Here is a 12,421-nt window from a genome sequence, read left to right on the forward strand (position 1 = left end):
ACTCCTCCCCCAAATCTGGCCTCTCTCTAACCTCAGTAACAAATCCAGCTTTTCGGGTGTGGATATCGAGTGCTGGTCTCCTTTTTCAATACCCGATCGTCAAATCCATCGTGTGTGAACACGTCACATGTTGAAGAACACTCCTGTTGCACATCACACACTCCAACAGTGTCTGTAGGTTCACCTTCCCTCCCCGACTTCATACTCGCCACTATTACCTTGCAGAAACTTCTTCCTGAAAGCCTGGAATCCCGGCATGGTCTGGTTTCCCGTTGACCCCCTAACGGAGAGGCCAGTGATGTTGTCGAATAGGAGCAGATCGGAGAGGTTGGTGGCCGCAGGGGTCCTGGTGTTATCTACGAGCAGTGTCACCTGAGCTGTCTGCGGTTCGCTCTGCCCGGACACCTAGGACAGGAGATGACAAAAGGGCAGCTCTGCTGGCAAGTCCATGACCCCCAGCTCGACTGACGCATGACCCATCCTCAGGCAGAGGGAGGGCACAACAGTATCCCTGGGGCTGGAGAACTTATGGGGTCTGATTTCAAAGGCCCCAGGTTATGTTCTGACTCACTCCTGCTAAGCTGTTGCTTGGTGACTGTTTCAAAGTCACAGGAACCCTGAAATGCAGTGAAATTGTTCCTACAGGGAAACAGAAAGAAATGCCAGAAGCACAGAGCCAAAGTCAGGTTGGGGAGATGGTGGCCACTGGCGTCACCAAGAAAAAGCAAACAATGGCTCTTTCTCACACCATCATTTTGAAGGCTCAGCCATGTCCCAGAGCCCCGCCCAGCGCGTCTGATGCCATCTGACCTCCAGGATGGAGCTAGCTGGCAGGTCTCCATCCTTCTGGCCAGTCTCCCCCAGGTGGGCTCTGCTTGGTCATGGATTTGAACAGCTTAGTTTCTGGAAGTTGTCCCGTGGCCCCAGCAGCTTGGCTCCTAGCCTGGGCTCTGCAACCTTGCCCCATTTCCACCCTCAAAGCTCTTCCCAACACCCCTGCCCCGCTTCTCCCAGCCCTGCTGGAACAGACACAGAAGGTGGGGAAGGAGGGAAGCAATGTCTGCATATGCAGATACACACACACACACACACATACACACAAACACACACACACACACACACACACACACACGCATGCAGACAACAGAAACAGCTCCAGGAGGATGCACGAAAATCTGGTAGCACCAACTCTATCCAGGAAGGGGAACAGGACAGCTGAAGGACTGAGATAAATTGAGGCTTGTACAACAGAGGGCTAACTCCACAGGCGTGGACCGCCCAGATCCCAGCCACCCAGAGGAAAGGACTAACTCCCGACCAGCTCCTGGGAGGTTGACCTATAAAGCACTTGGACCATCCTGCCTGAGAAGAGCACCCTTATATACCTGGGGCCTCAGGCCACCGCTGGCCACATGTGCTAACTGGTATGATTGGAGGTGGGGGTCTTGAGCCAAGCTGTGTCAAGGGGACCTCTGGAGCGGCTAAAAACCAGTTACCGAGGTCAGCCACACAGGAACTGCCTGTCTCCGTGAGGGACCCGCATTAAAACCCCTGGACATCAAAGCTCAGGAGAGTGTCTCTGGGGGACAATACTTGGCATAGGACGTCATACATCACTGCTTTGGGAAATGAAACCCAGGCCGCAGGATTTCACCAGGAAAGGACAGTGGGAAGCTTGTGCCTGGTCTCACAACCCCGTCCTATGTGCCTTTCACTTTGCTAACTTGAATCTGCACGCTTCTGCTGTAAAAAATTGTAACTGTAACTGTGAGTCTAACGGCTTCCTGGGTCATGTGAGTCCTTCCAGTGAAGCACGGAGCCCGAGGGAGGGTGCTCCTGGGGACCCCCAAGAGAGCAATAATGTGAAATGCCACCTCACGGGGATCAGTAAAGATCCAAGACTTTAAAAACACTGAATAAAATTTTTATACCACCAAGAGCCATATCAATGTTAAAATCTGAAAGAAAATACATCATTCTTTCCTTCCCCTTCTAAATGACCACAGTGCATTTTCACAAACAGGAGTTTAATTGTTACCAAAACTCTTGGTCCTGGTGCCATGATATCAAATAGAAAATCCCCTGTACAATACTTTATCCCTCGTGTGTCCAGACACAGGTGGACAGCCCCATGATTTGCCACTCCTTATATACATAACTTTACCCAGACACGATTTGGTCAAAATCCAACTATTTTCTCTTCCACTATAAACCACCTATGAACACCTACCACGGCACACTTCTGAAAAATCACTCCGTCCTCAGCAGTCCCTGGAACATCTCTTGAGATGTCTCCAAACTACAATAGAATACAGAAACGATTAGAAAATGAAAACCACTGCGTACTATGCGTGTTTCATGAAAGTACAAGATGTTAAAAAAAATTAAAAATAAGGAAATAAATGTACAAGATGAATTTTGAAAGGAAGGATAGAGATCGACTTCTGTAGTCTAATAACTGCCTTAGGTAATCTTGAAAACTTTTTTAAGAAAGCATTTAAAGGATTGGAACTTTAGTCCCTGAGGAGGGAAGAACGTGGCCGTGTGGTCACACTGGAGCTCTCCCCTAGTCCAGGGGGATCATGTGAACATAACCCCCGTCACGGGAACACCAGACACCGGGGCTGATGCTCGGGCGAGAGGAATGTGTGCACGCGTTTATACCACCGGCGGCAAATCGAGCCCGTTAAAGCAGAACCGGGAGCCACCGCTCAGATTCACACCCCCTCTTCGCCTCCAATACTAGATGCTTCGGTAATGAAGGAATAAGCTTTTCTTGAAGAACCCAAGCCCGTGGCATCTGCTACACAGGCGGCCCCAAACCAGTTTCTTTGCAGCTTCTAATTCCATTAAAGGACCAAACCTGCGACTTACCAGGCGGTGTGTTACAGGAGACTCTCTTTTAAACAGAGTCTTCTTGGGCCACGAGGGCGTGAAAGCAAGCACAGACTGAGTCCTTGGCCCTCTAGAGGGTGCCGAAGTCAGGAGGGGATTAAAGACTTCACTTCTCCCGCTGGATTTCCTTCCAAACGGTGCTCCCACTGCAAAACAGCAAAGCACGTGCGTGACAGAATGCAGGAGGCGGTAAGAGGCGGGGGTGAACTCAGGACGTGGACCACGTGCATGAGGAAGGCCCCTGGAGGGTGTTTGCTGAACCTGGGTAAGTGAATGAATTAAGAAATGAATGCCTGCTCATCTCTTTGCCAGGAAAATGAGGTGTGTGAGATGTGTTCCCCTTGCAGTGGGGAGGGAGGTGGGCTATGAAGCCTAAAGAGAATGCTTCTCAAAGAGTGTACTGTTCCTCCTGGGTGCGGGCGACAATGCACATTCCCTCCCAGATCTACTGAATTAGACCAGCCGGTGGGTGAGATGCCTGGGAGATTCCACCCAGATGCAAACTGGGATTTGATTAAGAATGACTTTATTTTTCAGTCGTTCTTAGGGTGTTATTGATAACAAGATCTTTTTAAGTCCCTCCAAAAACTTTTACAATTTCAGAATCCACATAGGAAGGAAGAAAATCTTGAAGAAAAAAAAAAGATGTAGAAGTGGATCCTGGATAACATTAGAATCTCATGCCTTATAGTGTCTGTGGTTGAGTCAGGTCAAGGTCATGACATTGGAACGGGGATCTAGATGAGCACGGGGGACTCGCCATGGAAGCAAGTGGGCACTTTCCCAGGCCAGCTGTTGACTCAGTCGGGAGTATCTGAGTAAATCCCACGTGTGCCAGGGAGATGGGACATCCGTCTCTGGACCCTCACCCTGCCCCTCAGGCTAAGGGACGCATGCTTTCTTCGCAGATCTGCTGGTTATAAACCCTTCAGGCCATACTGGGCCTTAACCCTTAAGGCCATCTCTGGTGCACCTGCTTATGCCCCCTGCTCCTCAAAGGCCCAGCCACAAGCTCTCATGAAGACTTGAATGGGGGCAGGTGTTGACAGACAGTACAGAAGAAATTCATGCTATGAAGTGACTACTACCACCCAGCAGGTCACCAGCAAGCGGGCCCGTCTGTACCGTCTGTGCAATTCTTTGGTTACACCCTCACTCTTCTGCCTGTGGCTGTCACATGCCTGGAAGCCTCTCCTTCCATCCCCTGGACCTGCTAGATTTTCAGTTCTCAGGACTGTACTGAGGAGCGCCTCCTCCAGGAAGCCTTCCCTGAAGCCCCTCCTAGTGTCCTTGCCGCTCCGCCCCTGCTCTTAATACAGTCACAGAGTAGTAGTCGGGCTCCCTTTCCCCAAGGAGTTTGCCTGTTGATGAATAAGAGGTCTCTAGGAATGCAATGAAATCACCTCAACTTACAGTACTCAGGAGAAAACACTGAATTTTGTAAAATGTGAAGTCTGCAGAGAGTAACAAAAGACACGGGAAATACATTTTAACTCCCCAGTAAGTGAGATCTGTAAAAAACAAGATCCCTGAGGAAGGTGTATTCAGAATCTGTGCCAAGGAGACTCTGGATGGAAAGACAGTTTTTCACCAAGGCCCTTCCTCTACTTAGGAAGTGTCCTGCTCAGTTTATGCAGACAGAGCCGGGCCAACCTGGACTCAAGCCCATCCTGGTCCCCAGGATGCAGAATGGGGATCAGAACCCAGAATGCTGCACCCCCAGCCCCAGGGATGGGCTTGAGGCCAGGCACCAGGCCTCAGGCTGAGGCCACTGGTGTTCCCTGGAACTCTCGCCAAGCTATGGGGAAGCCTTCCACTGTATAAGCATTGGCTGTGCGGCTCCCAAAGGGCTTCCAGGAATGAGGGAACCAGAGGAAAACAGAGCTGAGACACAAAAAGAAAAGCACAGCCCTGGCATGCCAAGCCCCTGGACCAGCAGTGGCAGGGCCTGCCTGGCTCAGTTCTAAGTCCAGTAAGTTCTGCTTTTCTTAGGTGAGTTTCAACTCAATTTCTGGCACCTGGTGTGGTGGGCGGATGCCCAGGTCCTAGTCCAGGGAACTGCTAAATATGTCACCTTGTGTACAACAGGGGACTTCCCAAATGGGATTAAATGAAGGTCCCTGATTTAAGGAAATTGTCTGGATTATCTGGGTGGGTCAGAAATGTAAACCCAGGTGTCCTTCTAAAGAAGGAAGCTGAGAGAGAGCTGATAGGCAGAAGAGAGGAAGGCCATGTGCCCCCAGAGGCAAAATGCTGGCATGCTGGCTCTGAGATGGAGCAAGGGACCAGGACCCACGGCAGGCAAGGAGCGTGGCTGGGGATGCTGGAAGAGAAGCAAACCTTCTCCCCAGAGGCCGGGAGGGATGGGCCGTGCCCACACCTCGATTTCAGTCCAGCCATGCTGATTCCCAACCCGCCCTCCGGAATGCTAAGAGAAGAAAACCTGTGTTGTTTTAAGTCACAAAATCCACAGTGATTTGTGAAAGCAGCCACAGGAAACCCACACACCTGCTCATATGCACATTCCCTATTCCATCGGACCCCTTAAGGGGAGAATGCGGGCCGGCCACCTTCCCCTGACTCTTGCTCCCTGCCCGAGAGCTCTAGCCAGCTACTGGGGGTGGGGGGTGCACACACTGCCCTTGATCTGCAGGTCAGGGGGCAACATACCGCATTTGCCCATGGCAGGCACCACAGCAGGACAGGGCATGAGGGGCTGGAGGAGGGGGCGCTGGGGGGGGAATGTAGCTTTAGGGTCCCATGAAGAAAAATGAAATGAAACAAAAACTTACCTGCAGTCTTAAAGCCAGAGCTTTCCGCATTGGGCCAAATCAAATTGGGCAAGTCCTAAAAAATCCAAAAGTCACTAATGAAGAACATGCATATGAGAAGTGCCTACAAGTCATTTTCATAAACACGGAGAGGAGCTACACTCCTACCCAGAAATTTGAAACAAAATGTTTCCAAGTGAACCATCCCCACCAGGAGTCCAGGATTATCCCCTCTTTCCCACAGAGGCCAGCAACCCAGCCATGACTGCATTTTGGGAAGTTGTCCCGAAAGGCACCCCTGCAGGTCAAAATTTCATGTACCCAGACCTGAGTTCAAATCCTAGCTCTGCTTCTCACTAATCCTGTGACACTGGCTGATCCTCCAGCCTCTGAATTCCCAAGATCTTGCAAATTCCAACAGAGAGGCTCATAAGATGCCAGATATGGAGTCCGGAGAACTGGGTTCTAGCGGGAACCATTTCCTTGCTGTGTGTCCTCAGCCAAGTCTCTCAGCCTCTCTGAGCCTCAGACCCTCATCTAAAGAGTGAAGACCCTTTAGAGACACTTTAGACTCTCTCACCCCAGTCTAGACTTGCCCATCTAGCTCTCTACTATACGTGTCTTCCTGGCCAAAGTCAGCCAGACCAGAACAGATTTCCTGATGGTCCCACAGGGTTTTGGCATATTAGCCAATGGTGCTTCTATTCTTCCACTTGCTCAGGCCAAAGTCCTCGGCTTCATCCTGGACACCTCTCTCTCTCTCAATCCACAGCTGATCCCAGCAAATCCCATTGGCTCCACCTTCGAAATACATCGGAAACCCGCAGCTAGCAGCCCACCATTCACCGCCCCGGTCCAGTACTCCTCTGTCCTGGCCTGGTCTCCCACCCACCTCCTCTCTTGCAACCGCTTCTGCCCTTGTCCTCTATCCTCACCCCTGCCACCGGGGTGCTTTAGAAAGATGAGCCACGTTGTGTCAACTTCTGGCTCCAAACCCGTACAGCTTCCACCTCACTCAGAATAATAGCCGGGATCCTGGGCATAAGCCACGCGGCCTTCCCTGATCTGGCCCCTCCTCAACCTCCCGGTCTCCTGTCGTCCACTCCCTCCCTCACTCCGGGGGCCCCCAGGTCTCCTTGCTGCTCCTGGACCACACCAAGCACACCCTGCCTCTGGCCTCTGGCCTTGCTATCACAGCACTCGGGAAAGCTCTTCTCCTGGACATGGCCTTGCCCTCCCTCGTTCCACTCAAGGCTCAGCTCACCTCCTCCAAGCATGCTGTCTGACCACTGGCGACTAGAGTGCGCTCACTGCCATCTCTCCCAGTCCACTCTGCCCGCTGGACTTCTCTCTGCAGCCCAAACCACTGCCTACTACGGCTCAGATTGGCACCACTGTTTACTTCCTTCTCCTGCCCCAAGAAGGCAGATTTCTTAAGACAGCCTGCCTTGTTCTCTACTATCCCAGCACCCAGAGCAGAGCATGCCACCCAGAAAGCCGTCCCCGAACACCGGAAGTGAATGGCTGACTCAGAGCCTCTTGTCCACTCGACCCTTCGCGGCCTTCTCTCCTGCCAACAAACTCCCGACAGAGCTTTCCACCACAGTGAGAACGCTGCAGAGTCTGGGCTGCCCAACATAGCAGCCTCTAACATGCGTGGCCATGAATGAAGCACCTGAAATGTCTAAATTTAAATAACCACACATGGCTAGAGGCTCCTGCACTGACGAGGCACCTTGGGCAACCTGGGAAATGGCTGTAACCGGCTCTCAGTTTCCCCTCTGCAACAAGGGACAGATGATAAGTTTACACTAAGCATGTATCTTCAGGCACTTTCCGGTAGAGCCTGGGGACAAGTGTCCACGAGAATGTTCTGTCCCTGGTTTCTCAGAGAGGAAAGCCAAGTGCAAAGCAGGACAGACGAGCCAAGTGCAAAGCAGGACAGACGAGTGGGTTCTGAACCTGAAGCCCTTCTTGGGAGCCTAGTACAGGCCTGGGGCGGGGGGGCAGGTTTTCTCCCTTGCAAAATGAGCCAGACACATCCCACCTCATGGGACAGGAGCAAGTGGAAGGACCTTGTGAAAACATTCTGTCATGGGACTTTTTTAAAGCTCAGTAAATTGATATAGTGTTATTACTCACTCTTCTCTAGTGAAAATCTAATAACAGAAAATGAACAGAATCTCCTTTAAAGATTTACAGATTACAACTCTGTAGCAAGTGTAGCAAGCCTCTTGGGACCTGCCAGGAGAGAAAACAGAACCAGGGAAGCCAGCCCCTGCGGGAGGGCAGGGAGGACCCCAAGGCCATGAGGGGAGAGACCACTGGACAGGGCAGTCCTGGGAACAGAAGACTAGCTCTACCAGGAGTCCCTGAGAGGGGGTGAGGGCTGGAGAGGGAAGTGGCCATATGTACACCAGGGTCAGATCACCTGTCCTGGACAACAGCCATAGAGGGAAATGAGTGAGGGAGAGCACAAATTAGGGGGTGGAGGAGACTCAGAAGAAACAGTCACCAAAAGCCAGGGTCTAAGTGGTGGCTACTGAACAAGGGGACTGGGGCGGGGGGTTGCAGACAAAAGCGGAACTCCAGGCCAGCTTTGGAGGAAAGGGCAAGGGGAATCTAGGGAGACAGGAAGGCTCTGTGCCTTCCCAAACCTGGGGCCTCAGAGGGAGGGGCGGATGGGAAGTGGATAAATGCAGCAACCAAGGTAATCCCAACTGTTCTTCTAACAACCCCTACACTGGGAGTGGGGGGTGGGGGGAACCGGGGCGTGCTCACCTCTTCAAAGTAGGTGTCTATGGGAACGCGCCTACCTTTCGCACCTTCCCGCGGCTAACAGGCCGCAAAGGCTTACAGACCAGAAATCCGAGGCACAAAAAGTGATGCGCCTGGCCTAGGGTCAGAGGGTTTTTAGGTTTCAGGGCGAGATTCGACCGGGCGGCTGGCAAAGTCCTGCGGGGTTCCACCTTGCCTGGGACTTTGCGGGCCAGAGCGCCAAATACTAAGGAACACCCGAGGCATCCTACTCAGACCCTGCCCTCCCTCCGATAATCTCCCCAACTCGAAGGGGCCTCCCCGCCGCCAGCGTAGACAGAGCTCAGCCACGAGAGTCCTACCGGAGGAGGCTGGGGGCGGGCCTTCCTTACCTGCGTGGTCCGCTCGGGCCCCGCCCCAGGAGCCGCAGGGGGATCCAGGAGGGGCTGCCGGCCGAGGGGGCGCCCGAGGAGATCCGGGCCCGCGGGGTGCCAGCGTCGGCCCCCGGGCCCAGCGGGCAGCGCCAGGGCGGCGGCCAGGAGGCTCCAGGCGAGCACCGACGTGGCGCGCCCCGCTGCGCCCGCCGAGCCCATCGCCCCTCCGGGCCCGCGACCCCAAAGTGGCGGGCGAGCAGGAGTCGCCGGAGCTTCCGGACCCCAGGCCCGCCCCGCCTCGGAGCATGCTCAGTGCGAGCCACCCTGGAAAGTTTTCTGGAATGGACTCCGGCATCTGGGGCTGGGAGGGCGGGGAGGCTCCTGGGAGCGGGACAGGCGTAGGAGGGAGGGAGTGAGGCCGGGGCCACACTTGGGTTTGCTCGAGTCTCGCCCAGGGCCTCAGCTCCACCCAAATCGGATTCAGATGGGGTCACTCCTCTGCTCCCAAAGATTTCAATGCTTCCAAGTGCTCCTCCACTGATGCCTACCCAGTTCTCAGAACCACCTCCTTCAGGAAGCCTTCCCTGACACATGCACACACCATACTGGGCTGAACCCAGAATCTGCTCCAGACGCACCAGCCCCTTATTGGAGAACTGAGAAGCATTTGGAGAGGCAGAGCCCTGTGTGCTGGGGAGCCCAGAGAGGACAGGACAGCATAGGTGAGCTGGGAGGGAGGCCGGCAGATCCTGAGACAGGGGGAAAGGCCACTCTCACTTTCTATTGGATTTAGCTCAGTCGCATTGGGCTCCTACTGCCTGAGCCCCTAATGTGAAGTAGCCCCTGGACTTGCCCAGGTACCCAGACTGGTAGTCAGGCCAGCCACTGTGGGACATCTCTTTGGAACCAGAGAGAGGGGATTTGGTGTCTGGAGCCAGGAGGCTTGAACTCTCCATGGGGGTAGGGTTGTGCCTTGCGGGGGGAGATAGATACTGGGAGGAGGTCAAGTAGAGCAGTTTCTCTGCTTTGTCCTGCTTCCCCTGAGTCCTCAGTGACTTGCTCCTTGGGGAGAAGGAGGGTAGCCTGTCATGCAGTCTCAGGCCAGGAAGCCTGGCACCTGTCTCTTCCCTTTCCCTCCAACCCCTCAAAGGACAGGCCCTCCCTAACTCAACATGGACAAAGGAGTAATGTTTGAGATTCTGAAAATTTATTACCCAGGCTTCCCACCAGAAGTACAGTGGCCTGGGGGGGGGGGGGGGGGGCGGGGGTTGGTCCTGGCAAAATGCCAGGAGTGAGACACTGCCAAAGGGTACATGCTAGCATATTGTGGGACCATCAGTTCTATTTGACATGAGTCATTTAAAAGATGATTTTAATACCCAAGCAACTTTATAATAAAGTAAAATCCCCCCCCAAAACACTATATTTTTAAAACTAAATTTTGAGTATCCAAAGAAACAGCCAACATAAAAAGCAAGGACTTTAGGCTATTGTCCCATATACGTTCCCAAAAGCCTTGGAGGTGTTTCAAAGGAAACATTTAAGCAGCCGGGAGTAGAAGAGAGGGTCCTGAAGCCAGCCAGACACAGCTGTTAATATACCCGTCCCATATCCTGGTTGAGAGACCTTGAATGAGCAACTTCTCTCTAGCTGTCCCTTACTTCTAAGAGAAGAAAGTCTGGATACTAGTTGCCATCTTACCCACCTGGAAAGTTGATGAAGTATAAAAACTAGAAACTTGAGATGGACATCCAGATTAAGGCTACAAAATTCCCCTTCTCTGTTGCAGTGGATTCCCATGGTACTACCGCCCTGGCCCTCCTAAGGAATTAAGCTTCAAAGATACATGTGTGTTCACTGCTGTATCCCCAGTACCCAGGACAAGAGCTAGCACCTAGTAGCTACTCAGTAAATGTTTGCTCAAGGTAAGAACAGATGCTGAATTCATCTGGTTGTCTATCTCCCCACACACCCATGAGATCCTCCATGTCTGGACCTTGCCTGAATCCTTGCTGGCCTGGCACTGGTTCCATCAGCAGGTTCTCTGTAAAGGCTGAGCGAATGAATGACCCCCACAATGTCCTGTCCTGGGGGCTCCGTGTAACAGTCTCTCTACACGTCATCATAGAGGAAAGTATTGACTATTCATGGAAGAATAGGATTAAAACCGAGGCTTCAGGCTAACAAGTTCAGAGGCGGTGGTGGACTGTGTGGTCCAAAGACGACTAACTGGTACAGATAGGAACAGGACAGGAGAGGGACCTCGCTTAGCCACTCTGACCCAGACCTTCCTCACCAGGAAGATGAACAGAAACTAGTACCCCTCTCAGAAGGCAGTTGAGAAAGTTATGACATCATCAAGCTAAATGCTTAGCACACTGTACAGGCTCAGTAAACTTAACCGAGGAACACCCTCCCCAGCGGCTGGGAACGCCCCCCCCCCCCCAATTCCTTCCGGAGAAGCCAAAAGACCCGGGGGAATCCTCCGAAAGCTCCTCGGGCTGAACCCCGCGCCTCCTGCCAGGCATGCTCAGTAGAAGAGCAGGCCCGGGCGGGGGCGGCTCGAAGTTTCGGGCGGACGACCCAAGCTCCTCCCTCCGGCGGGGCCGCGCGGGGAAGGGGGGACCGGAGCAAGAGGAAGGAGAGCGCGCAGGCCCGAGGAGTCGGCGGAGTGCGCCGCGCCCCTGCCCGCCCGGTCCGTGAGTTCGCTGTCGCCGAGCTGGCGGGGACGGTTCCCCGGGCGGCGGGCCGAGGCGGCGCGCGGCGGCGAGGGCGATGCTGCCCGCCCTTCGCCTGAGTGCCCCCGATGGCCCGGGGCCCGGCGGCCTGCGAAAGCGACGCGCGCCTGCTGCTGGGCCGGGACGCGGTGAGGCCGGCGCCCGCGCTGCTGGCCCCCGCCGTACTGCTGGGCGCCGCGTTCGGCCTCGGCCTCGGCCTCTGGCTCGGCTGCCGCACCTCCGGGTCGCGCCTGCGGCAACAGGTGGGTCCACCGGGCGGGTGGCCGTATGGGGGGCGCGTGCGGGCCTCCTTGGTCCCGTAGGCGCTGGAGCGAGATCGCGGGCGTCGCGCGCACCCGGCCCTGCCCTGGATTCCCCTCCAGCCCGGGAGAGGGTTGGAGACCGAGACCAGAGGGGGACGGCGGAGTGACAGAAGCGCACCAGTCTGGGGTCCGCCAGAAGTGGCTGCTCCTTCCGACTCCGCTGTGCCATCACAGGCGCCGCTAAAGCCCACGGATGCCTCAGTCTCTCATAGGGAGCACCAAGGGTCTGGACTCGCCGCTGGCGGAGGGGCCCAGCTGAACACGGTAGACAGGAGGGCTGCGATTCCCAGCCCTGTCCATAATGCTGCTTGCCCGGTGGGTTACCTAAATAGCCTCTCCAGTCCCAGCTGCCACCCTGGCATGCGTTCATGCATTCATTCACAATGTCATCCCTAGAGTAAAAGTGTGCTGATCACCCCTGCTAGCCACAGTCCTGTGCAGGATAGACCCTGCCCTCACTGCTAGAGGGTCACGGTCTCCAGAAAACGCTAGATGTCAGGTGAACATTTGATTGTAGCCCAGGCTGGGGAGTTGGGTGGCGGGAAGTGAAGAGGCTAGCTAGCACTTGCAGATGGCCACTGTGT

At 54.4% G+C, this 12,421-nt stretch overlaps 2 protein-coding genes across 10 annotated transcripts in view; one reads left to right on the forward strand and one right to left on the reverse strand.

The window, feature by feature from the left end:
• The window catches only part of EVC2 (EvC ciliary complex subunit 2), a 117,632-nt gene extending 108,526 nt beyond the window's left edge, over window positions 1-9,106 (reverse strand). For 5 of the 6 annotated variants that reach the window (XM_059165507.1, XM_059165527.1, XM_059165497.1 and 2 more), the window contains exons 1-5: window positions 8,816-9,104; window positions 5,688-5,742; window positions 2,875-3,041; window positions 2,231-2,299; window positions 219-405 (exon numbers count right to left, since the gene is read on the reverse strand). In XM_059165507.1, the coding sequence (XP_059021490.1) occupies window positions 219-405; window positions 2,231-2,299; window positions 2,875-3,041; window positions 5,688-5,742; window positions 8,816-9,016 (679 nt within the window). In that variant the 5' untranslated portion in view covers window positions 9,017-9,104. Of the gene's footprint in view, window positions 1-218; window positions 406-2,230; window positions 2,300-2,874; window positions 3,042-5,687; window positions 5,743-8,815 lie in introns of all 6 variants that reach the window. The other variant, XM_059165538.1, reaches the window with a different exon arrangement.
• Window positions 9,107-11,347: 2,241 nt separating this feature from the next.
• Window positions 11,348-12,421, forward strand: part of EVC (EvC ciliary complex subunit 1) — a 62,498-nt gene continuing 61,424 nt past the window's right edge. For 2 of the 4 annotated variants that reach the window (XR_009351558.1, XM_059165566.1), the window contains exon 1: window positions 11,348-11,777. Coding sequence is in view for 3 of the 4 variants with exons in the window: in XM_059165566.1 (XP_059021549.1) it covers window positions 11,604-11,777 (174 nt within the window). In the remaining variant the exon portion in view is untranslated. The remainder of the gene's footprint in view (window positions 11,778-12,421) is intronic. The other 2 variants (XM_059165551.1, XM_059165557.1) reach the window with 1 other exon arrangement.

This window comes from Mustela lutreola, chromosome 1 (assembly GCF_030435805.1).
Source record: "Mustela lutreola isolate mMusLut2 chromosome 1, mMusLut2.pri, whole genome shotgun sequence".
Classification (NCBI taxonomy): Eukaryota; Metazoa; Chordata; class Mammalia; order Carnivora; family Mustelidae; genus Mustela; species Mustela lutreola.